This window comes from Terrapene carolina, unplaced genomic scaffold (genome assembly GCF_002925995.2).
Source record: "Terrapene carolina triunguis isolate 2854851 unplaced genomic scaffold, T_m_triunguis-2.0 Scaffold103, whole genome shotgun sequence".
In the NCBI taxonomy this organism is placed as follows: domain Eukaryota; kingdom Metazoa; phylum Chordata; order Testudines; family Emydidae; genus Terrapene; species Terrapene triunguis.
This window is the reverse complement of record NW_020664454.1, coordinates 4,464,318-4,486,558: the sequence shown is the minus strand read 5'-3', so window position 1 is coordinate 4,486,558 and position 22,241 is coordinate 4,464,318. Positions and strand designations below refer to the sequence as shown.

General features: G+C 42.2%; 1 protein-coding gene across 5 annotated transcripts in view; it reads right to left on the bottom strand.

The window, feature by feature from the left end:
- The window catches only part of LOC113405073 (origin recognition complex subunit 1-like), a 34,604-nt gene that overhangs the window by 2,606 nt on the left and 9,757 nt on the right, over positions 1-22,241 (bottom strand). For 2 of the 5 annotated variants that reach the window (XM_026651844.1, XM_026651847.1), the window contains 12 exons: positions 20,982-21,151; positions 19,274-19,652; positions 16,020-16,314; positions 14,482-14,592; positions 14,263-14,367; positions 12,019-12,220; positions 10,851-10,957; positions 9,594-9,695; positions 8,827-8,998; positions 6,110-6,217; positions 3,900-4,049; positions 2,097-2,216 (listed from right to left, as the gene is read on the bottom strand). In XM_026651844.1, coding sequence (XP_026507629.1) covers positions 2,097-2,216; positions 3,900-4,049; positions 6,110-6,217; positions 8,827-8,998; positions 9,594-9,695; positions 10,851-10,957; positions 12,019-12,220; positions 14,263-14,367; positions 14,482-14,592; positions 16,020-16,314; positions 19,274-19,652; positions 20,982-21,151 — 2,021 coding nt within the window. The remainder of the gene's footprint in view (positions 1-2,096; positions 2,217-3,899; positions 4,050-6,109; positions 6,218-8,826; positions 8,999-9,593; positions 9,696-10,850; positions 10,958-12,018; positions 12,221-14,262; positions 14,368-14,481; positions 14,593-16,019; positions 16,315-19,273; positions 19,653-20,981; positions 21,152-22,241) is intronic. The other 3 variants (XM_026651845.1, XM_026651849.1, XM_026651848.1) reach the window with 2 other exon arrangements.

The window sequence follows — 22,241 nt, the reverse complement described above, 5'->3', positions numbered from 1 at the left end:
GTTAGGTCAACGCTGGAAATTTCTGAAAATCTCACCCATAATCTGTATTCTAATCAATTTTCAACCAGAAAAAAATCATACCATGAGAAATCTGCACAAGTGTTTATCACTCAGTAATGCTTGGTCTTCTCATCTGTTGTTTCTAACAGACTGCAGGAGAACATTGCAAAAGGGTTTCCCCAAATATATAGCTGGGGGATTTTCAAAAGTGCCTGATGTTTCATGCCCAACACCCATTGAAAGTCCCTGAAGCGCTTTTGAAAATCCCATCTGTAGTTTACATTTTAACACAGGAAAGAATTTGTGTGAGAGAAATATAGTAGTGGCCTAATTTTCAAAGGTGCTCAACACTTACAGCTCCCCTTGTTATCAACAGGAGACAAGTCAGCAATACTTTTGAAAATCTGGCTATAAAAAGTGATTGTGCTCTGTAAGAACAATCTCTTCAAAAATCACACTGACCAGGAGACCCATTGCAGATTACGCACTAATCTGCAAAATTAACATTATTCATCTTACCAAAATCCAAGCTAGTTCATAATTATTATTTTTTTAATTTTGACAATTATTTGTGAGAATATTTCATAGCATACTAATGTGTGTTCTACCAGGGCCGGCTCTAGGATTTTTGCCGCCCCAAGCAAAAAAATTTTTGGCCGTCCCCCCCCTTTTTTCCCATGCCCCTCTGCCCCCGACCCCGCCCCAACTCCACCCCTTCCGAACCCCTTCCCCAAATCTCCAGCACCGCCTCCTCCCCCGGGCGTGCCGCATTCCCCCCACCATTGCTTCCTGCGGGCCCCCCGCGACCTCCCGCCATAGCTCACCTCCGCTCCGCCTGCTCCCCCGGGCGCACCGCCGCTCCGCTTCTCCCCCCTCCGAGGCGGAGAAGTGGAGCAGCGGCGCATTCACAGGAGCAGGCCGAGCGGAGGTGAGCTAGGGTGGGGGGCCGAAGGAAGTAACGGGGGGGTAGAGGAACCACTCCCCGCTCCAGCTCATCTCCACTCCCCCACCGCCGCCTCCCCCGAGCGCCCGCTCGGCTTCTCCCTCCCTCCCAGCCTTGCTGCGCGAAACAGCTGAAACAGCAAGCCTGGGAGGGAGGGCGGAGAAGAGGAGCGGCGGCGTGCTCAGGGGAGGAGGCAGAGCAGAGGCGAGCTAGGGCACTTTTTCCCCATGCCCCAGAGTCGGCGCCTATGATGGCCGGCACCAGAATGCCTTCCCTAGAAATGTGCCGCCCCAAGCACCTGCTTGTTTTGCTGGTACCTGGAGCCAGCCCTGTGTTCTACAGTGTGTTTTGCAGTAGCAATGAAGTCAGGAAAAGGCACTCACTATTACACGCTATTATTAAATCCATTGTCAAGAAGTAAATTATGGTTGCGGGTTTTTTAAAGAGAATTATTGGTTTGCAATTAAAAGTGAGAATTAGTGAGTTAATGTGCATCTCAAAGAAGGTTGTAATGATCAATATTAACAACATACAATAGCAGAGACATTTTAAACTATTTATACATCTTAATTTGGAGTGTTATTGACTTCAATGTATTTATACAATTTTGTACACTAAATTAAATATTAATCAGTTAATTGGCCCCTATCACAAGGAGTGTATCAGTCTAGAAGCACAACAGGTTCCAAATAAGAGACAGAGAGAGAGAGAATGGTGAGGAGTACTTTGCAGCCTGAACATCATCTCATTGAAGAAGGTGAATCTGGATATTTCCATCATGATTATCAGACTAATTTTTGCAAGGCCACACAGTAGTTCATATTACGCCAAATATTGGAGAAAGAACATCTCATCACTTTGTATTATCAGGATCCTACTGCAATGCTCCTAGTCTTCATTACTGTGTGACATTACTGAACCAAGAGGGAAAAGGCAAGCAGATTGCTCCAGCATCACACCTTACAGCACTGCTCTGCACACCAGTCTGTTGAGGGCACAGTGCCAGCATCCTCCTCCACCCCTTGGCATGAAATGTCCAACCATGGGGATGGGTCAGCTCTCCATTACTGGCTACAGTCTATTATGCTCCTCTGACACTAGCCCCCTCACTTAATGGTGCAACACAGATAACACACTCTTGTACTATGTTTACCTTTCTGGACACTAGCTGGATTGCATCCTCTTCAAATGCTTTTATGTGGTTCAGCCTGGATGAGATAATCTGCTGTAACTGTTTGTAGGTGTAGGGCTGGAAGGACATTCTGGTGAGACCCTACAGAGAACAAGTGAGTAAGAAGCATTTACTTGTTAACACACAGTATGGATTTATTAATGCTGTGTAATTTCACAGCAAGGAATGCTTGTCTAAATCATTTCTTGTCTCTTAAGGAAAATGTCCCCTCCTCATCAATTAAAACTCGAAGGGTATATCATGTCTACACAGCAAAGAAAAACTCATGGCTAGCCCATGCCAGCCGACTCGGGCTTGTGGGGCTTGGACTGTGGGACTATTTCATTGCTGTGTAGACTTCGAGCTTAGGCTGGAGCCTGAGCTCCATAGAGGGTCCTAGAGCTCGGGGTCCAGCCAGAGCCCGAAGTCTATACAGCAATGAAATAGCCCTACATCCTAAACCCCGCAATCCTGAGTTGGCAGGCATGGGCCAACCACGGGTTTTTATTTGCTGTGTAGACATACCCTTAGAGGCTGTTCTACATCCCCTTCACACACATTGGGCCCTGCCCATTAATGGCTTCCAAAATAGCTCACTGTCAATCTTCTCACAAGCATGGCTTGCTACGGATAACTTTTTCAACTTCTGCGGTGGGGGCAGTCTCTCCATTCATCCCCCAAGACCAGTTCAAAACTTTCATCATTGCTGCACCATACATGCAAAAGAAGAAGGTGCACCCATGCAAGTGAAAGCCAGTGAAACTCTCCAGGGGAGCTGACAGCATGGCCTGCCCCCACCACAATGAACCTGAGAAGAAGGAGCACCTATTTTCAAAATGCAAGTTTCCAGCACAGAAACTATGGGCCATCAGGCTGCCCCAGTAAAGGAAGCTTTTAAATGTCACCCATTTATCTCAGAATCACTCAAGGAGAGGCTCTACTCTATGTAAAAATAGCCCTTTCTCACTTAGATATACCTGTGTGTGTACATAGACATGCAAAGACTTAACTGCTGACTTTCATGACTAAAGTACTCCTGTTATCATTGGACAGTTAGTAACTATTAGGAGTGAGATACTTCTGTTCCAGCTCAGGCATGAATGGAATTAACTAAATTTCAATTGTAGAGCCAAATTGTGCCTTTGGTTGCACCTGTGCAACCTACTGCCTTCAATGTTCCACAAGATAATAGAATTTAGAACTACCCAGAATCTTTATTTCTATTGATTATACATGAGCCAAAAAGTAATCAGTGGACTCTCAGATCCCAGGTTGAGTTTGCAGGCCAGGCATTTAGAAAAAATAATTTTACTTGTAAACTGAGATCTGAAAGTCACCGAAGGAATCAATCTGCAACCCTGGTACCATTTTTCCAAGCGACTTTTCTGAACAGCATTGAAAATATGGTTAGGAAAATATAATTTGTTACACACTGGATCAGACCGTGTCCAATATTCTGTCCCGAAGTATGCAACACCTTATACTTCAGAGAAAGGCAATAAGTCATTGTGCAATGATGTGATGGGGATGAGTAGCAAAGGAATTTTCTCTGACCTTGGGGCAATCAGTTTACTCAGTGATGTATGACATGTGATTATCCAAATCCTAATATGTATAATTGCAAATTGTATAGTCATCTAGCTCCAATTTCCCTAATTCATCCTGACAAGAAAGAATACAGAGGGCTCCCCTTCTTGATATAGCCTCTAATTAGATAGCTGGCTCCTGCACTTCTAATCTCCCCATATCACCTCTCAGCGTAGCTACAAAGCTGTCAGGACATACCAGCCTACTAGCTACTCTGTTCATCATGATCCTCTCTGGCAAATCCATGGTGTTAGCGATGGCCAGGATGATCAGCTTGGCTTGCTTTTGGGTTGGCCAGTCAAATAGATTGTACATCACATCCTGCTTTCGGGTCCACAGGAGGTCAAGCTGGACCCAGGAGAGAAAGGAGACAGATGTTAATTGGAGAGGAAGGATGGTCTTGTGGTTAAGACACTTGATAAAGACTCAGGAGAGGTAGGTTCAATATCTGGCTCTGCCACAGACTTCCTATATGATCTGGGTCATTTAACATCTCTGTCTCATAAGAACGGCCATACTGGATCAGACCAATGCTCCACATAGCCCAGTATCTGTCTACCGACAGTGGCCGCTGCCAGATACTTCACGGAGAGCAAATAGAACAGGGCAATTTATTGAGTGATCCATCCCCTGTTGTCTAGTTACAGCTTCTAACAGTTAGAGATTTAGGAACACCCAGAGCATGCTGTTGCATTCCTGACCATCTTGGCTAATAGCGATTGATGGACCTATCCTCCACAATCTTATCTAATTCTTTTTTGAACCACTTATACTTCTGGCCTTTGACTGTGCATTGTGTGAAGAAGTACTTCTTTATGTTTGTTTTAAACCTGCTGCCTATTAATTTCATTGGGTGACCCCTGGTTTGTGTTATCTGGAGGGGTAAACAACACTTCCTTATTCACTTTCTCCACATCGTTCAGAGGTCCACAAAATCACATTATATCCACCCTCAGTCGTCTCTTTTCCAAGCTGAACAGTCCCAGTCTTTTTAATCTCTCCTCATATGATAGCTGCTCCATACCCCTAATTAATTTTGCTGCCTTCTCTTTACTTTTTCCAATTCTAATATATCTTTTTGAGATGGTGCAACTAGAACTGCAAGCAGAATTCAAGGTGGGAGCATATCATGGATTTATATAGTGGCATTATGATATTTTCTGTCTTATGTATCCATTTCCTAATGGTTCCTAACATTGTTAGGTTTTTTGGACTACTGTAGCATATTGAGCAGATGTTTTCAGATAACTATCTAGAATGATTTCAAGATCTCTTTCTTGAATGGTAACAGCTAGACCCCATCATTTTGCTGTGATTATGTTTTCCAATGTACATTATTTTGCATTTATCAATATTGACTTTCATTTGCCATTTTGTTGCCCAGGTAACCCGGTTTTGAGGTCTCCCCTTGTAACTTCGCAGTCTGCTTTGGACATATCTATCTTGAATAATTTTGTATCATCTGCAAACTTTGCTACCTCACTATTTACCCCTTTTTCCAGATCAATTATGAATATGTTGAACAGCACAGATCCCAGTACAGATCCTTGGGGGACCCCGTCATTTACCTCTCTCCCCTGTGAAAACTGACCATTTATTCCTACCCTTTAACCAGTTACTGATCCATGAGGGGACAATCACTCATATTCATGGCTGCTTACTTTACTTAGGAGCCTTTGGTGAGTGATCTTGTCAAATTGTCTCATTTCATCATCTGTAACACGGGGATACTACTACTTCCATTCTTCCACCCTTTATCTGTCTCATCTATTTAGACTTTAAGCTCTCCAGGGAAGGGACTGTCTTTTACTAAGAACTTGTACCCTGAATCCAGTCTCAGCTGGACTCTCTAGGTGCTGCTGTAATACTAATTCTACTATTAGTAATAGGTTTATAAGCCAAGATGCTCATGCATCTGAGTAAGGTCCCGGAACCCAGTGTGGTCTATTAGTTTGTCATTACTACACATAGTATGCATTTGCAGAAGATTTGCAAATTAGGACACAGTGTCCCCATAACATTACTGAATTTGCTCTCACAGTAAGAAGAAAACACCCAGACAAGAGGCAGCCTGTAATGTAGCTGAATCCCAGTCCATTTTAAGGGCTTTACAGACTAACTAACTCCTTAAATTGTACCTAGAAGTGAACCGGAAGCCAACACAGAGCACAGTTATAATGTGCTCTCACTGGTCTAACCTACTAAGGCAGCAGAAAGACTCATTCTGTACATTCAGTTTCATAGGATTGCCTAAAAGATTCATTTTGGTGCCTTAAATCTCCCCCAGTCTCCTAATTTTAAAACACATACAGGCCATTTGATAATCCCCCTTGCATTCCCGTCCAGCCCCGAAAATATCCACTCCCTGTGATATTAGGGTAAAGGGGGTGTGGGACACTTCTCCTCACCTCATCCACTATCAGCACTGTGGTCTTCCTCTTTGGCCCTGGTGTGCTGAATAGCTTTGCCAACAGCTCTGCAGCATGGGTTGCTGTCACCTTCTGACCTGTCAGTAGCTGAATGAGATTAAACAGTACACAAGATTAATCAATCTGTAGTCCAATACCTAGGGGTCTAATTCTTAGTCTGTTTGACATCTGTCTACTGCACATCACCAAGTAGCTGAACACTACACACACACACACACACACACACACACACACAAGTTAACACAACAGAACTGGGCTCAGAAGCCCTCAAAAAGACAAATCGCTCTACCAAAAACTGGACATAAAGGAAAAGACGAGGAATCAGGAAAGACCTAGTTAAAAGGAAGGTTATAATGGTCACGGGTGACTTGTTCAAATAGAGAGATCTTGCAACAAACCCTTGAAGACTGTCTTAGAAATATATAAGCAGGCACACTTGAAGAGGGTTTCACAGAGACCCTGAAATAAGAAAGCCCTGCTGCCAGCCCAAATCAGCTGCAAGAATAACTTGTCTGACTCCAGCAATCTCAGGTCCATATTAAAGAATTTATATATAGCCAAAAAGACCTTGGACTGAATAATTTACTCTTCTGTTTAATCTTTCTCCAAGTTTACTTCTGAATTGATCTATAAAGCAAGAGGTAATAATGTAAACTGCTGTCCATATTATAGCTTTTCCTCTGCAGCTGTTGAGGCTCATAGGAATCAGTGTGACCATTTCAGAATTACCTCACATACATACCAGTCAGATAGCCAACAAGTTCAGAGTCATGCGGGTACAGGAAAACCAGGTAAACATGATTGTTAGGAAGGGGCATATAAAGTACATCCTTCTCCCTTCCACACATTATAAGCCGGGGCACTACAAATTCCATGACTGCAGAATTCGCCACTTGCTGCAGAACTGTGCTCCAGAATATCAGCTTTCATTTTAAAAAATTGTTTCTAGGACTGAGGATTGCAAAGGTAACCTCGAAAACACAGAATGTAATCGATGCATTATTTTCTTCCTCAATCCGAAGACAGCCTGAAATAACAATTGAGAGGTGTGCACTCCCTTGGTTATCTGAATCAGGTCCCATGGACTCCATGATTCCACAGCTGTGGAATTTTGCATTTTCCCACGATGCCATGGAATTCAGTATTTTTGCCACAGAATTTGCCATTTTGTTACAGCATGGGACCTGAAGTTCTGTTTTCTTACTCCCTGATCTCTGTCGAAACCTGCTGGTAGCTGCCTGTTGCTTTCCTCACAAGGGAGAGTCAAATGGATTACAGTGCTTGTTCCCTGCACTGTTCCATGGAGTCATATAGCAGGAGGTCAGGGAACCAGAGCTGGACAAGTTCTCAGCCAGGGAAGTAGCTGGAACCAGAAGTGTATGTTGGCTGGCTGAGCTGCCTAGAGAGCAGTGCCACAGTCAAGGGCCAGGGAACCAGACAGATGAGTAGTTTAAGTTGGCGACAAGCTCCCCTTGCCTGGAACCCAGGGGAGAGGAAGGATGTTCTAAGCTGGGATGCCTGCATAACATCACAAATGGTGAGGCTGACAGAAACCAGCCTTATGGAAAGCAGTGAAGATGCCCTATTGGGATGCCCAAAACTAATCATTGTTGAAAATAATCCTTGACCAATTTTACATCAGTGAGCATTTTCTACAATGATCCATAGTTGTGTGTGTTTTTCTCAGAGTTGGGAGGATGGATATCATATGGCAAAAAAGTACCTTGGAACTGAGAGGTGCTTGCCTTGGAACATGGTTTCATTGTGCTGCAGAGCAGAGGGCCATGGCTACAGCAGCCACTTTCTGCACTCTTCTCACCACTGCCTTACACCTGCACACTTCCCCCACAACAAATACCTCTCTTACATTCGCATAGAAACATTTGTAGCTCAGCCAATACCACCAGCCCCAGGGCAAATGCAACCTTGAACTTTAATAAGGAACAGGAATCTTGCAAGAGAAGGAACTGATGTTTCAGAAAACTTGTAATGGAACACAGAATCTTTCATTTCTTTGTCACTGGTTTGACAGCCTAGATTGACAGAGGCCATGACTTGTTACCATTGATGGCTATTTAGTGGTCTCAGTCCAGTTCCTAGAAGACTGGTGTCCACACAATAAAATACGTTCCCTCTCAACTGGCAGCATTCGTGGCAGCTTCAGGAGAGATACTAAGGATTAACATGTCAGGGAGATTGAAGATACTGTATGATCCACAGAGGCAGTTCCTCTTCGTCAGGGCTGAAGCATGGTGGCAATCAGGTCTGTCACCCTTTAGGTAACTATTCAGTTGCTAGAGTGGCCTCTCATATTGTCAGCTCAGCAACTTTTAGACGCACAGGCAAGCATGCACAAAGAGGTATGGGGAGGAAAAATCAGGAATCTACTTTGTAATTTTTTAAAGGAACTGATGTTATAAAACCTGATTTCCTTGGTGCTGCTGCCTTGGTGAAGTTCAATACATCAAAGTACTCAAGGAACAATCTCTCCAGCCTTAATAGCAGGAATCTCCAAAATGAGATCACTTTACAAGCCTGTCCTAGGAGAAAAGCATGCTGTTCCTTGACAGGACTGCTGGGATGTGTTAGTTAGAGTTATGACTCACATAGGGCTGGGCATAGGGATCTGAGAAAGAAAAGTGACAGGAGTTCAATTTCCCTTCATATCAGGGATATGTCAGAGAGGCCTTGCTCACCTGTAATATTTGCACATAGGCCTGGTGAGGGTCAGTCAGCTTCATGCCATTGATTTCTATGAACTGGAAGGATGGTAGCTCATCATTTTCTGCTGCTTGTTGGAGACAACGAATTACTTCGTGAACAGTTGCTGTTTTGCCTGTTCCAGGAACCCCAGAAATGTACATACACCTGAAACAGGAGAGGATCCATTCATGATCCCAGTGATTTGCACACAGGACTGGGAACTCCCAAATTCTAAACCCATCTTTGAAAATGACTCCTTTCGGTTGCCTTGGGCAAGTCCCTAAACTTCAGTTTTTCTATCTGCACATTGGGGATAACATTTGCCTGCCTAACAGCAGGGTCATAAAGATTATATGATGAGTTGTAACTATTTCTATAGAACAGGCAAAAAAAATTATCTAGTCAATTTCGGATGTGCTGGGAAAGATATCTCAGTCTTTAGTTAAAATCTGAGTAAGCAGAAAGACTGCAGGAGAGTTTTTTATCAAGTAGAGCCAAAAGCAAAACGCTGCTAGGATTATATGAATTTCAACAAACTGGGAATAACTTGTTCAGAAAGATTAGATGCCACACTACTGCTGCTCTTCTGCCACAGACAAATATGATCTGGGTGGTTTACTGCCTCCTTTCCTTTCCCAAATTGCATTTCAAAGTGGAATACATTTTCTCTCCATTTACCCAAACAGACTGCTGAAGTGCTAATAGCTGCTTCTGACCAACCCCCGAACTGTATACAGAAGTAGGCCATGAGACAACTCACCCTCCTGTTCCATCAATAAGTTTGCTTTCTACAAAATTATAGATATCCTGGAACGCCTCTTCTCGGCAAGGCAAGGAACCTGGGATGGTGGAAACGTGCAGCCTTTGATTGAAACCAAAAAGAAAACACACTAGTCAAGATTTTAGAGTTTTCAAAGCTCCAACTTGCAGAAAGGCAAGTGGGAAGAAACCCCCTCTTCCTACACACACAAATATATATAGATACATTGAATCTGCCTTAACTGTAAGAGTGCCAAGAGTGCTTGGTTTATTTTTTGTTTTAAAAGGAACCTTAAGTCTTAAAGTCTTTTAGAAAGCGATCTTAACCTAGCCTTCACATATGTTCTCCAAAAACTTCCAGATACCACATGCTCTGATCTTCGCAAGCAAACAGCACGGATGTGCAAAAGTCAAGAAGATTCATCTACTGCTTGCCCAGACAAAATTACAAAAATCACAAAAAGGAAGAATGAAGGAATAGGGCAACCTCATAACAGGAAGTATTGGGGGTGAGACAGTCAAGTAAAGGGAAGGAGTTGAGAGAAAGACACAGCCAATCCTATAAGCATTTATTTCAACGGAGCATGTAGGACTCAAACCAGTAACTAGTGTTTTTTTCACTAATGGGAGCCAGTGTGTAAGTGCCCTGCAGAAGCTCGGAGAAACCCATTGATTGTCTAGCATTGTGCAGAGTAAAATAAATATTGCTACCAATTTCTGTAGCTCAGGGATCTTAGTAATTAATATTGTTGAGAAGCAAAAAGGAAAATGTTGGAGGAAAATTTACATATCCAGAAACCTAAACTTAGGGCTAATCTACACTGGCAGCACTTTAACATGCCTTGTGTGGTCGTGGCGCAGCGCTGGGAGAAACCACCTCAACGAGGGGCGCAGCTCCCAGTGCTGGAGTACTGTTTACACTGGCGCTTTACAGTGCTGCAACTTGCTGCACTCAGGGAGGTGTTTTTTCACACCCCTGAGCGAGAAAGTTGCAGTGCTGTTAATTGCCAGTATTGATAAGCTCTTAGTATGCACAGACCAGTCTAAATGTTTTTAATCCTGAAGAGTATTCCTGCCCTTAGTCTCTGAACCAAGGATGCTTCTGCTATTGCCAGTTCTTGAGGAAACCCTTAGTTTGGAAATAGCATTTGTGCCTTTACCACATATGAATAAAGCAAAGGTGGCATTTCCTCGGTGTTACCCCCTGTTCCTCATTTCTCTGTTGAAGTAACAGGATAATCCCTCTGCTACACTTTACCTTAATCGGGCCTCTTCTAGCACATTGGCTGGTTTCTCTGTTGCTTGGTTTCGAATGGGAATTCTGGGAGTAGCATTTCGGGGCGTCTTGGGGGTTCTTGGCTCAGGCTGCAGAGAAAAGTCAAAACCCTCAAACACTAGAAGTAGGTTCTGCATAGTATTAGATGTATTTATATTAGAGACCATCTTCTGTCTACATTTGCAAAAGATTGTTTATGCTCAAAGATCATTTGAGGATTTCAGGGTGCGAAAGTGAGGCGAGACCTGGACTTTATCAAGGATATTTGACAAAGATTTAGACATAACATTTAGGCTTTTTTTTTTTTTTTTTTTAAAGGGGGATATTTGAAACCCCCAATAAAAAAAATCCCATGAAACTTTTAAGCATCTGATGAGTTTTTAAATTTAAACAATCCCCCTTGCGGTGCTGTAAAACCACAAGAACCAGAGAGACTGAATAGGCAGTGACTCTCCTGTCTAATTTCAGTGTCCAACTGAAAAACAAAGCAAACAAGCCACACCTCAATTATTTGTATTACCATAGTGCCTAGAAGAACCAGTTACCAATCAGGACCCGACTGTTAGGCACTGTATAAACACAGAAGAACATCAATGGTGACATAAATGGATTTAAATAGTTTCAGTTTTAATAGTTTAAGGTGGGATTCTTCAACTATTCTGTACATCACTTTTTCAAAGAAAGATACTTTCATGGACCAACTCCCTACTCAACATCTCAATTCCTCCTCACCCCTTGGGTCTCAAGATTTTTCTATTCTATCTACCATCAGCCAGGGACCTGTGTCCTGATCAACAATTTGAGAAACACTGATTTCAGGCGTTAGTAACAAAGGACTTCATTTCTATTTTGTTTCAGGAAGCAGAGCCGTAATCCATAAGATAGGATAACATGCACATCTATAACTTATCTTTCACCTCCAGTCCAAAACAACATTTCCTCCCCTAAGGCTGGCCTCTTCTGATTTATAGTGGCACAACATACATCATTCAGCAGGTATCTTATTTCGCACACTGACCCACCTTGCTCCAGATGCTTTGTTCACCTTGGTATACATGCATGAAACACTCAGATGAAACAAATGGCTTAGTTAGAACTAACAAAACCCAGAGCAAACGTTTTTCAGGCCAATGGCCTCCAGGAATCTTACAGTTTTTCTGGGGGTCTTAGCAGGGGTGATATCAGAGGGTTTCCTCAAAGATTTTGGGGTGCTTAGTGTGGTGCTTGATCTCATTTTCCTTTTGGGTGTACAGGGCACCATGCTCTCTTCTTCCTCACTGCTACTGGAATCAGAGCAGACTGTGCTAGGCAGGTAGTCATCTTCCCGATCCTGCTCAGATATATTTAAAAAACTAAAAAAGAAAAACAGACTGAGGATTTGGAAAAACCAAACAAGGAATATCTAATGACTGTTTAAAACAGCAGCACAACATTTCAGTCACCTGGGAATAATTATTTAATAAGAGGTTTTGTGTTGTTGTTTTGTTTCTCTAATTATCATGGTAGTGAGCAGGCAAAGATTTTGTACCTGCCCTTGTAAATTTTCCATAGCCATTACGCTAGGCTGGTTTAAGAAAAGTCAGTTTACTGATCATCAAGGGTAAGTATTGTGTTATTAAGTCCTGCATACTGTATACTCATGTTTGTTGCTTTGGAGCTGCAGTTGAACTTCTTGCTATTACCACTCTGCTTCTGGATGCTCAAGTGTCAGTATTTAAAGACTTGTAATAGTGTTAACATCATCTGGGTTGTTTCTGTTGTCAGTATCTGGGACAAAACTCTGTATACACTACAGAGTAGCTTGCTACTACTGGTCATAGGTACCCGAACAAGTGGGCAATAAACAAACTCAGTCATGGCCCACAGAGAGCCTACTTCCGATTCACCAGACCCAGTGTTTGACAGTCTTAGGAGGAGAGATCTATTCACTAGTGAAGGCATCCATTGGCTAACATTAATAGTGGTCGTCTGACTGCCCCATATGGATGGCAGCTCTACAGTACTAATTAATGTGAAGCACTTGCATATGTGTTCTTTATTGCTCCTTTGATGATGTATAAAGACAGCCTCCTCTCCCTTCTAGTTTATTTTTAACCTTAGAAAGACCGTATTCACTCCAGATGCCTCAAGCAGAGTTTTTACACCAACATGCAAAAAGTGACCTCACAAAGCCCATTAGGGACCGCTATTATCATTTTACATGGACAGTGTTCAAATATTACGGTGATGGGCTGCAATATAAAATCTTTTTGTGTTTATTTGCAAGTTAAAACAGAAGATACAGTCCACACCATATTTATTTTATCTGTATATTAAAAGGCAAACTGTAAAGAAAAATTTAGTTTGTGCCCTTCCTACTCCTCTTTTCTGATGTGTGAAGAAGACCTCACTGTTTTCAAATACATATATTCACGGGTTTTTTTTCCTATTGCTAATATCAGGAACATCAGGTTCTTGCTCCTCTCAGGACAGCTAATGTAAGGCCAGTCTGCACTACATCACTTAACTATGATTTTGTAACCACTTAATGGCACCATCAACTGTTCACACAGCAGAGGTCTTGCTATCGCAACTGTGCACATCCAAACCTACTATGCTGTCTAACCCTTAATTCACTGGATTCTGGGAAAATAGTGCATGATGGATGCACATATAGAGCAGCAGCATCTGCATATGGGGCAGGGCACTAGATGGGGGGAAGGAGGAGGACTTGTCCAACTGGGTACACAGGCACAGAGAGTGCTGTTTGAACCGCAAAAAAACCCACCATGCTGAACTGATAGTGCTCTGGGGGTGAACACTGTTAGTCCTCAATTACTAAATGAGTTCTTTATATAAAATGTGAACATAAACCTATTTAGAGACCACTGGCCTGGTAACTACCAGGTTACAAACTAAACTAAAAGTTGCACCATGGATAGGACCTTGGACTCAAGACCCCTCTCCCACTCAGATGAGAACTAGAAAAACTGTCACTCAGGCTTCAGCCATTGGTGATGTCACCATTTCACCTCACCTCTCCAAGAATCCACCAGCAAGAAGAGTGGAAACATCAAATCCCAATTATCAAGTAAAACAATATGCAGAAAGCATTTTGGGGAAAAAACAATGAGTCTGTCTTAATACATCATAAAACAACAGTAATGGGTACAAACAATGTTTCTATCTTTCAGTTTACTTTAATTGAAGGATGAAAGTATTTGCTTTAATTTGCAAATGCAGTAGAAGGATTTTGGATTGTTTTCTTGCAAACAATTTGCCTAGCAATCACACAAAGTATTTCCTTGCATGAATGAGATTCATTTGACTTGCATTTCAACATTAGACTAGGTGAATGCCCACGGCTGCAAGCCACCAATGGCAATCTGACTCAGACACAATGGAGAAAACTTACTGGAGTTGCTCTGCAATGCGAGCAGTAGTCTTCTGCGCACATTTCCTATGAGAACGTGGGATCACCACTGGACTCCTGGTCTTCAGCTCTTGCTCTTCAGCTAAACTAGAGAAAGAACAAAGTTATTTGTATCTAGTCTTTATGTCAAGAGACCCAAAAATCACTGTTGGAATAAGTGAACATAAGACATGTGAACATCATTTGAATATCAGGATTTACTTTGTGTCGCTTTTAGAATTGCTCTTAGAAGTAGCTGCTTGTTTGGTTGTTTTTCTGGATTCCCTGGCTCTCTCCTCAGTTTCCTCCTCTTCATTTCTACCGTTCAAATGCCTGATGAAAAAAGGGACATCTACCTATAGCATTACAAATACAACTTGCCCATTAGATGATGGGCCATATTGAGGTGAATCGCTCGCTTTAATTCATTGCAGATACCTCTTTATTCTTTTAGATTTCTTAATTCCACTACATTGCAGACTCTGAGTGTATAACACTGGAAACATTTAACAGCACACCAACACTGTGTGACGAAGAAACTTTAGATCACAATTCCATCAAATGTTTGCTTCATATTAACACTTCTTTAAAGAAAAATGTGTCCCTTTTTTATGATGTACAATTTAAAGAAGGCCTGAATTTTTTCCTGCTTGCTGTGATTTTTAGCAATTATGCTGATAATTAAATTTACTCAGTATATTTTCTAAAATTTTTGTGTGGCAATTTCCTTTTTTTTTTTAAAAAAAAATTTGCCACAAACATGAATAGATTAGCACATAAAGTCTGGAGAAGGACTTGTATGACAAATTTTATGAGGCCCAATATAGCTTGGCTACCTTTGAGCAGATCTATATACATGTATAGCTTACACACATGGGGTGATATTAGAGCTGTGTGGTGTATATGCATCAAGTGAAGGGAAATTGATGAGGAGAGGAAGAGGCTTTTGTCTATGATGGCAGTGTTTAGACTTGTTAGGGTTAACATGACTAGACCACCTCCCCTTTCTGCATCCCCATCATATCTGCCCTGGACCCCTACATTTCTCACGAACATCTTGACCTGTGTAGCCCACAACCCCATTTTTCCAAACCCCTTACATTCCTCCCCCTCCATGTACCCTTTGCTTTGGAAGCTCCTCCATAACCCAGGTCCATGGAGTCTCTTGTAATTATTAAAGCTTTTCTATGTCCGTAGCAGGCAAAGCATTTGAGCATATTTTGGGATTTCACAGACTTTGTCAGTACTCTCCTATGATCAGAAAATTGTTCAAAGTGGGATTTAAAATTTAAAATCCCACTTTGAACAATTTTCTGATTGTAGGAGAGTACTGACAAAGTCTGTGAAATCTAAAATATGGTAGAACTTTCCCCACTACTCCAAGCAGATAGAGGAAATAGCAACCAATTTTGAAAAGAAAAGAAAAGCTAAAAAGTCTTCCTAAAATCCCAATATTAAAAGTGTTAAGTTGAAAATAAGCATTTTTGGAAGTGCACTGAATACTGAGTTACCACCACTCATATCCAATATTTCGTCTCCCACAGTGTGCTTTTTTGCATTCTCCCAATTTGCTGTAAAAGAAAGTGAAGTGAACATCTACTGTTAACCAGGGACATCTTTGCAGGAAGCATCTGCTCTTTCCTGCAGGATCTTTGATAATATCTTGCTTCAAGAGAATGATTTATTTTAAAAAAGGGGAAACAAGATACAAAGAAGAGGGGCGCCAGTCAAAGATGCATTAGAACAATGCTGCCACTTACCATGTGTCATCATCTTTCCCATCAAGATTCTTGGCTTTCAGGCTGGAAGCTTGGCTCCTTCTGTAGGGAGCTATCCTTACTGTTTCAGCTAGCTTAGACCAGTCTCCCCTGATAGTCAGTGGTGAGTCTGACTCACCATTGGTGCGAGATATTTTTGGAGGTGAGCCCAAAATCTCAGTGAATGTCACCTTTCTCCTGGTAGCTGATGGTTCCAGGGGCTCTAAAGCATCACAGTCATCACCCAAGAGTTCTAAAACATCGCATCCTGTGAGTTTGTTTCTAGATTTCGTAGGACCTAAAAACCAACACCATGATAAAAGGTCATCAAGTTTTAATATGACTGATTTGGTTAACTCTTAGCTGCCAAGCCACTCATGACACAGAATCTAACTGCTGTTTAGGGTTACATGATGGAGGATGAATAATTGAACTATTTAATTGGAAAAACGTTTCCTTTGTGAGATGGAACACAGATTTAGGGTCTGAATTTTCAAGTCCCAAACTCCCCCTCTCCCAAGCATAAGCTCATCTGAGCGCTAGTTTGCATGTGAACATCCAGATGTATGTGTATTCTTGATTGCACACATACATAGCTAAACAGTCTCTTATCTAGCCAGGCCATAATGCAAAGTAGCCACCTAAATGTATGCTTAACCAGTAGACTGGAATAATCTGGCCCTCGGTGTCTACTGAAGTACCTACTCTACTCTTCATAACAGAAGACAGACATAAGAGCAGGGACATTACCAACAATGTGTATGTGCTGGTTGATCCATTGCCCCACACTCCCGCTTGACAGATGATGTACATATTTTACAATCACCAACATAGCAGGAGCATTGCATGATTTACAGCAACCTCAAACCAGTACCTTTGAAATTAAAGGGATCTATCTCTTAGTACTCCTACAGACATCATCATCAGACTCCTATCATCCCCTTTAAATAATGGCCCTAATTTACAAAGGTCATTAAAACAAAAATACTATGCTTACCAGACCAATTAATTTTCTCTGCACTTTTTTTTTTTGTTTTGCAACTTCTGTATTGAAAAGCAACTAGAGCTTTATAATTCTATCCAAACCTATATAATTCCTGAGCCAAAGCATTCTTCTGCTCTTGAAAAGTGACATGAAAATTGCACCTTCTTAGTTAGCAGATTTGCCCCCCCACACGTGAACTGAGACATCCTATTTGCTACAGTAATTAAAATATGTTTTTACTGCTGCTTATTTGTTATCCATGCATAGCCCACACAGCTAAGAGAGGAGGGAGCTGAATTTAATTCTTTCCTGTGCAAACAAAACTGCTTATAAAAGTTTATTAAAGTTATAAAACTGTTTACCAACTATTTGAACTTCTGCAAATCTATGCAAGACTCCAGGGAATGCACAAGGACATTACTAAGGACAAAAGCTGGCCTACAGAACTTTTATCATTGGTAATGATATGAGAGAAGGAAAGAACCCAGCTTGACTCAGATCCCAGACTGAGTTTCCAGGACTGCCAGTTGGAAATAAGTTTTGCTTGTAAATTGAGCACATTTGATATAGAATCATTGAGACACAAACATGGAATCCCACAATGGACCACCACACTAACTTCAGCACTGGCTAATCCTCCACTTAAGAGAAATTTTTGCTAATACTTCCTAACTAAGCAGCAGTCACTGAAATTTATTATTAAATGGATTCCCTGGGCGACATCCCATTAAAGCACATGGATCAAATTGGGCTGATTTCTGGCAGCTTGGCAAACCAGCACTTTTCTGTCACACATGGATTTTGTGCTGCAATATATCATCTTTTATTTAAGACACAGATTACATCTCTAGCCCCATTGTTGCAAATTTAACTATTATTACATGAACAGAATGCAACGGCTGAGCCTTTGGACTACCTGAAATAGCAGCAACATGCAAGATAAATAGATAACGTTTGTACCTCTGTGGGGCATTAACTCTGAAGCCTAAAGAGGCTAGTTTAAGTGTCAATGTTTACTATTTCACTGATCAAAGATAGAAGAGGGACAATCATTCCAAAGATCTCCCCAATGTATTGAATACAGTCCCCGGTGGTGGGCTTAGGGTGAGGGTGGAGTAGGGAAGTGTGCTATTACTTCTTCCTCCTTCAATTTGACCCGAGAGTGGCCCGCCAATTGTGTTAATCATATCTAAGTGGCTGGGTCACATGCAGGGACTGAAGCCAGGGTCTCTGTACCCAAGGGCTAGTCTACTCTACCCGCCCGGATCGGCGGGTAGAAATCGATCTCTCGGGGATCGATTTAGCGCGTCTCATATAGACGGATAAATCGATCCCAGAATCGACGCGCGTACTCCCACCTCGTCAGGAGGAGTAAGCGCCGTCGACGGGGGAGCCGCGGCGGTCGATTTGCAGCCGTCCTCACAGCGGGGTAAGTCGAATAGGATACGTCGAATTCAGCTACGCTATTCGCGTAGCTGAATTTGCGTATCTTAAATTGATCCCCCCCCAGTGTAGACCTAGCCCAAGAGAACAAACCTCTACTGCTTGAGTTAAAGATCCAGGTCCATTAACTTAGAGGTGGTAGCAGTCTTCAACCACTGCACATGGTCTAGAAGCTAAATGGGGACAAAGAGCCATATTGCATTCGCACGGGTTACATCTACTAGAAAACCAGACTATCTTTTCGGATTATTTATTTTCTTCTTTATGTGATATCCTTTTCCCAATAACCTCCTTCAGTGCAAAACTCCCAGCAGTATTTACTCAGCAAATCTGTCATAACAGACAGTAATAAAGATCTCCAATACACCTGAGCTCAAAAGGCCAGCTACTAAGAGGAAGATGATCAATAGTCAACTGCATAGGAAGGGGTAGCCATCCTCAATGTGCTGATCCCAAGCTGGTCAGCTTCTTATATCCGTTCTTATGACATATACAGTGGCTGGATCAGCTGTGAAGCAGGTAGAGATGGGATTCTTGCTCTTGATGGTGCTACTACCCAAAACAAGAACCCACTTGCTGAAAGACTGTACTTCCTACAAGCCCCATTTACCACATTCCCAAGTGAGAAGACCTGGCAGTGAGATCACAGCAGCTAGAGGAAGGCCAGGCCTGCAGGAGTTACTCAGAGAGCTGCCTATGCTGTACTATGGATAAACATAAGACTTCAATCTTCAGGTCCAGCAACTCTGCTATTAGGTTTACTACTAGTTGCCAAATTACTAATAAAACCAAAAGTATTGCATTGGATAAAGTATTGCTGTGTACATACTGTTTAGCTGTAACTTCTTCCTTGCTCCTGGGGTGTTAATGCCATTTGCCACCCTTTGGGAATGTCTCTCCTTAGACAGGGAGGACTTGGAAGCAGAGTGTCTTGATTCTATTTCCATCTGAACGTTCTTGGTTTTCACGGTACTCCGAGTGACTCTGTCAGTCTCTGCTTTCAAGGAGCAAATGAAGTCTGAAGTCTGGCAATCAGTTAAAGGGCTTGGGCTGCCAACCCTTTTATTTTTCTCAGCTTCTTTCAGCTCAGACAATGAGCCAGGGGACAGAGGCTTAAAGCATTTCCCATCCCAAGATTCCTTTACAAAGAATATCTGTTTTCTGTTTGACCTAACAGGCACCGCTTCCTTGGGGGCCAAAGGTATCACCTATAAATGGAGAAAAATATCGAGTCACCCTTTAGCATCTGCTATTTACTTAGTACTTTGTTATTTTTCCTAATCCTGTATCTTAACATTTTATCCCATGACTGTGCTATTGGTACACCTGTGATGAAGGATTATAGAGGACACTGTTGGACCATATTAAGTATTCTACTCCTGGGGGAATTCTGCACCAAAAAAAAAAATCTGCACACAATATTTCAAAATTCTGCACATTTTATTTGTCAAAACAACACAATATATTCATGCCAGTTTCAATTGTTTTGGTAATTTATTTCAAAATATCTGTCAACAAGTATGTCTAACAATACAGAGCAAAAAAAAGATTCTGGCAATTTTTTTTTTTGACAGATTCCTTTCTAGGCATATCAATACAGAACGTTGAGTAATTTATTTAAACTACAGTACAGAACTGTATTTCCTGCACTTGTCAGAAGCAATGCATAGGCTTGGGTGAGTCAGGGGTTACGGAGGAGCTGAGGGAGATGGAAGGAGCCTAGGAGTGGGGGATGTTGAGTGGAGCGGGTGAAAGTGTTTTCTTTTTTGGGGGAGGGGAGGGAAAAGGCGGGGGGGAGGAGAAGAGATTCTTAGGGAGTTGGGAAACCTCCCCCATGCAGACCCTGGCTGACCCCAAGCCACTCCATTCAGTCAGGCACATCTGCCCCCTCCCCTCCAATCCCTATGGGTCTCTGCAGCCCCCCTCCCCCATGCTCAACGCTGTCATCCCACTAGCTCCTGAGCCTATGCCCCAGTCTGTCCTCCCTCGTTAGCCATTCTGAACCCCAGTCTGTGCCCCCCCCCCCCCCCCCACACACACACTGTTCTAACCTGGCTCCGCGGGCAGGGTGCTGTGATGAACTTCTGCTCCTGGGGGAATTCTGCAGCACTGGACATAGAATTCCTCCACCCACCCTCCCCCAGAAAATGCATTCTGCCCCAGAAGTGCTGCAGTTCTGCCTTTTGCCCACCAGAGGCTGCTGTGGCACCAGAAAAGCCAGCTGCATGAACACAGCTAGCTGTTCTTGCACCACACTGGTCTCTGGTGGCCAAAAGGCAGCACTTCTTAGGCAAAATGCATTTTGGGGCGGGGGAAATATAAAATTATGTGGGACAGAGGAATTCTGTGTGTCCGCAGATGCGTAGAATTCCCCCAGAAGTATAAGTATTAATGATGCCCAACATCCCTACAGAGCTGCATTAAGAATTCAAATAGGTTTCATGGGGGAAAATAAGTGTTTCCACCCTTGCTTTAGGCTTTCCAAAGTTCTTCCACCTCCTCCTTTCCCGTATGCAGAGCATGCCCTGGGTACACACCTTGACGTTTTTAATGATGGTCTCCACATTTATGTCAGTGTCATATCCAGGAGCTTTATCCAAAAATATCTCCTGGGGAGAAACCTCTCTTTGCAGCAGTTTCCGTTTATTGAGTGGTAGCTCTGTAATACGAGAGAACCACTGAACAACTGCATGCTTTTCTTGAGAGCCTACAACAGAGGGAAACAGGGAAAAACTGAGTCAGCATTCAAAACTCTAGTTTTAGTTATAGCATTATTATTAATTATTTGTATTATAGCAGGCCAAAAGGCTCCAACTGAGATCAAAGCCAGATTGTGTTAGGCACTGTACATACACATAGTAAGAAAGAGCCTTCTATTCCTAAGCATGTAGTCTAAGTAGGCCAGACACACAGAGGGAGAAAGAAAGTACTATTATCCTCATTTTCCAGACTGGAAATTGAGGCACATGGAAATTAATTAACTTGCACAAGATCATACAGGGAGTCTTTGGCAGAGATAGGAATTGAATCCAGACTGCCTTGCTGAAGTACCAGCCCAGTGTCTTAACTCCAAGATCATCCTTCCTCTCAATTACTATACAAAAGTACTTAACACTATAATAGAAAGATTATGAAAATCTTACCTCCACAAAATTGTCTTAATATGTAATCAATACCAGGTCACATGATAGATGATGAAGAGGTTATTTGCTAGGGATGTTATGTAAAGACCATAGCAGGATGTATAAATTTGTGTTATGAAACAATTTTGCATCAGTAACTATGCAATTATATCACAAGCCAATGATACGGGTAATTTAAATGTTTGAATTTAAGACCAAATAGGTTATTAAGAAGCAGCTCAGTTCCCTTGTACCATCGCTCAGTCACCAGTTCAAGCACCTTCTAAGTCAGCAGCAAATTAAAATCCCAAAATGATGTTTTGATGGCCTCTATTAAATGAGCTGATTGTCTCAATTCAGTTTTGAGTGGATCTGTGTCCACATCACAAAACAAACTAATAGTACACAATGGAGAGACCAAGGAAAATGGATTAGACCCTCTGATCGTAGAGATGGTTTTAGAAGAACAGACTTGAAGCAATTTATTGGGTGAGACTGCTTGCATTGCAGCCTCCTATGCTGTATCAGATTCTAGGGAAGATTATAGTACTTCAGTCTCCAGGGCCACTGAGCTGGGACTTTTCAACAGCACCAAAATCATTTTCAAAACAAAAAAACCAATATGTTTTACCTATGATGGTTAAAACATGCTCAAATATCCAATGCATTAGAAAT